The sequence below is a fragment of the Chaetura pelagica genome, unplaced genomic scaffold (assembly GCF_000747805.2).
Source record: "Chaetura pelagica isolate M959 unplaced genomic scaffold, ChaPel_1.0 scaffold450, whole genome shotgun sequence".
Classification (NCBI taxonomy): Eukaryota; Metazoa; Chordata; class Aves; order Apodiformes; family Apodidae; genus Chaetura; species Chaetura pelagica.
In genome coordinates, this window is record NW_009951666.1 from 17,217 (window position 1) to 18,130 (window position 914).

Sequence of the window (914 nt, forward strand, 5' to 3'; positions counted from 1 at the left end):
GTACCACCCAGACCCTCCAGTATTGCCCAATACCCCTTGGTACTGCCCAGACCCCCCAATATTGCCTGGGATCCCCTGGTACCATTTTGACCCCCCCTGTACCACCTGGGACCCCCTGGTACCACCCAGACCCCTGGGACCACCCAGTACCACCAAGAACCCCCAGTATTGCCCAGTATCCCCTGGTACTGCCCAGACCCCCCAGTACCACCTGGGACCCTCTGGTACCACCTGGGACCCCCCAATACCACCCAGGACCCCTGGTACTGCCTGGGGTCCCCTGGTACCTCCCAGACCCCCCCAGTACCACCCGGACCCTCCTTCTCCTACCCCCACAGGGTCTGGGTTCCCAGAACTCCGGGAACTTGGGCCCTTTTTGTTGGGAAGTTTCTCTCCAGCCCCTTGAATCCAAACACCCCAAATTTGTTCCCAGTTCTTGGGCACATTTGATCAGTTCATTATTATTGGATTCTTTGGATTTGTTCTGTTCTTGATCAAATCATTGAACCCTGGGACCCCTGGAGGGGACAAAACTCCCCCTGGAAGGGACAAAACTCCCCCTGGAAGGGACAAAATCCCCCCCGGATCCGTGTGGATCTGAGGTCACTTTCTGGAACCTGGGAAGGGGAACGTGAAGAGACCCGACCTGTGTCCCCCCCTTTTCCGAGTCCCCCCCCTTTGTGTGGCCCCTCCCCCAGTCCCTGTGTCCCCTTGGCCTGTGTTCCCAGTCCCCTCAGCAGTTTTCCCGGCCTTTCTCCCGGTGTTTTCCAGCTGGGATCCTACCCCAGGCTGCGGGAGGAGACCGAGAGAATCGTCACCACCCACATCCGGGAGAGGGAAGGGAGAACCAAGGACCAGGTGAGGTCCAGGACCCCCCCCCAATCCCATCCCAACCCCCCATCCCATTCCCAACC

At 59.5% G+C, this 914-nt stretch overlaps 1 protein-coding gene across 1 annotated transcript in view; it reads left to right on the forward strand.

The window, feature by feature from the left end:
• Positions 1-914, forward strand: part of DNM2 (dynamin 2) — a gene marked incomplete at both ends in the record, with an annotated part of 24,528 nt that overhangs the window by 10,498 nt on the left and 13,116 nt on the right. The window contains one exon of the mRNA XM_010007251.1: positions 772-858. Coding sequence (XP_010005553.1) covers positions 772-858 — 87 coding nt within the window. The remainder of the gene's footprint in view (positions 1-771; positions 859-914) is intronic.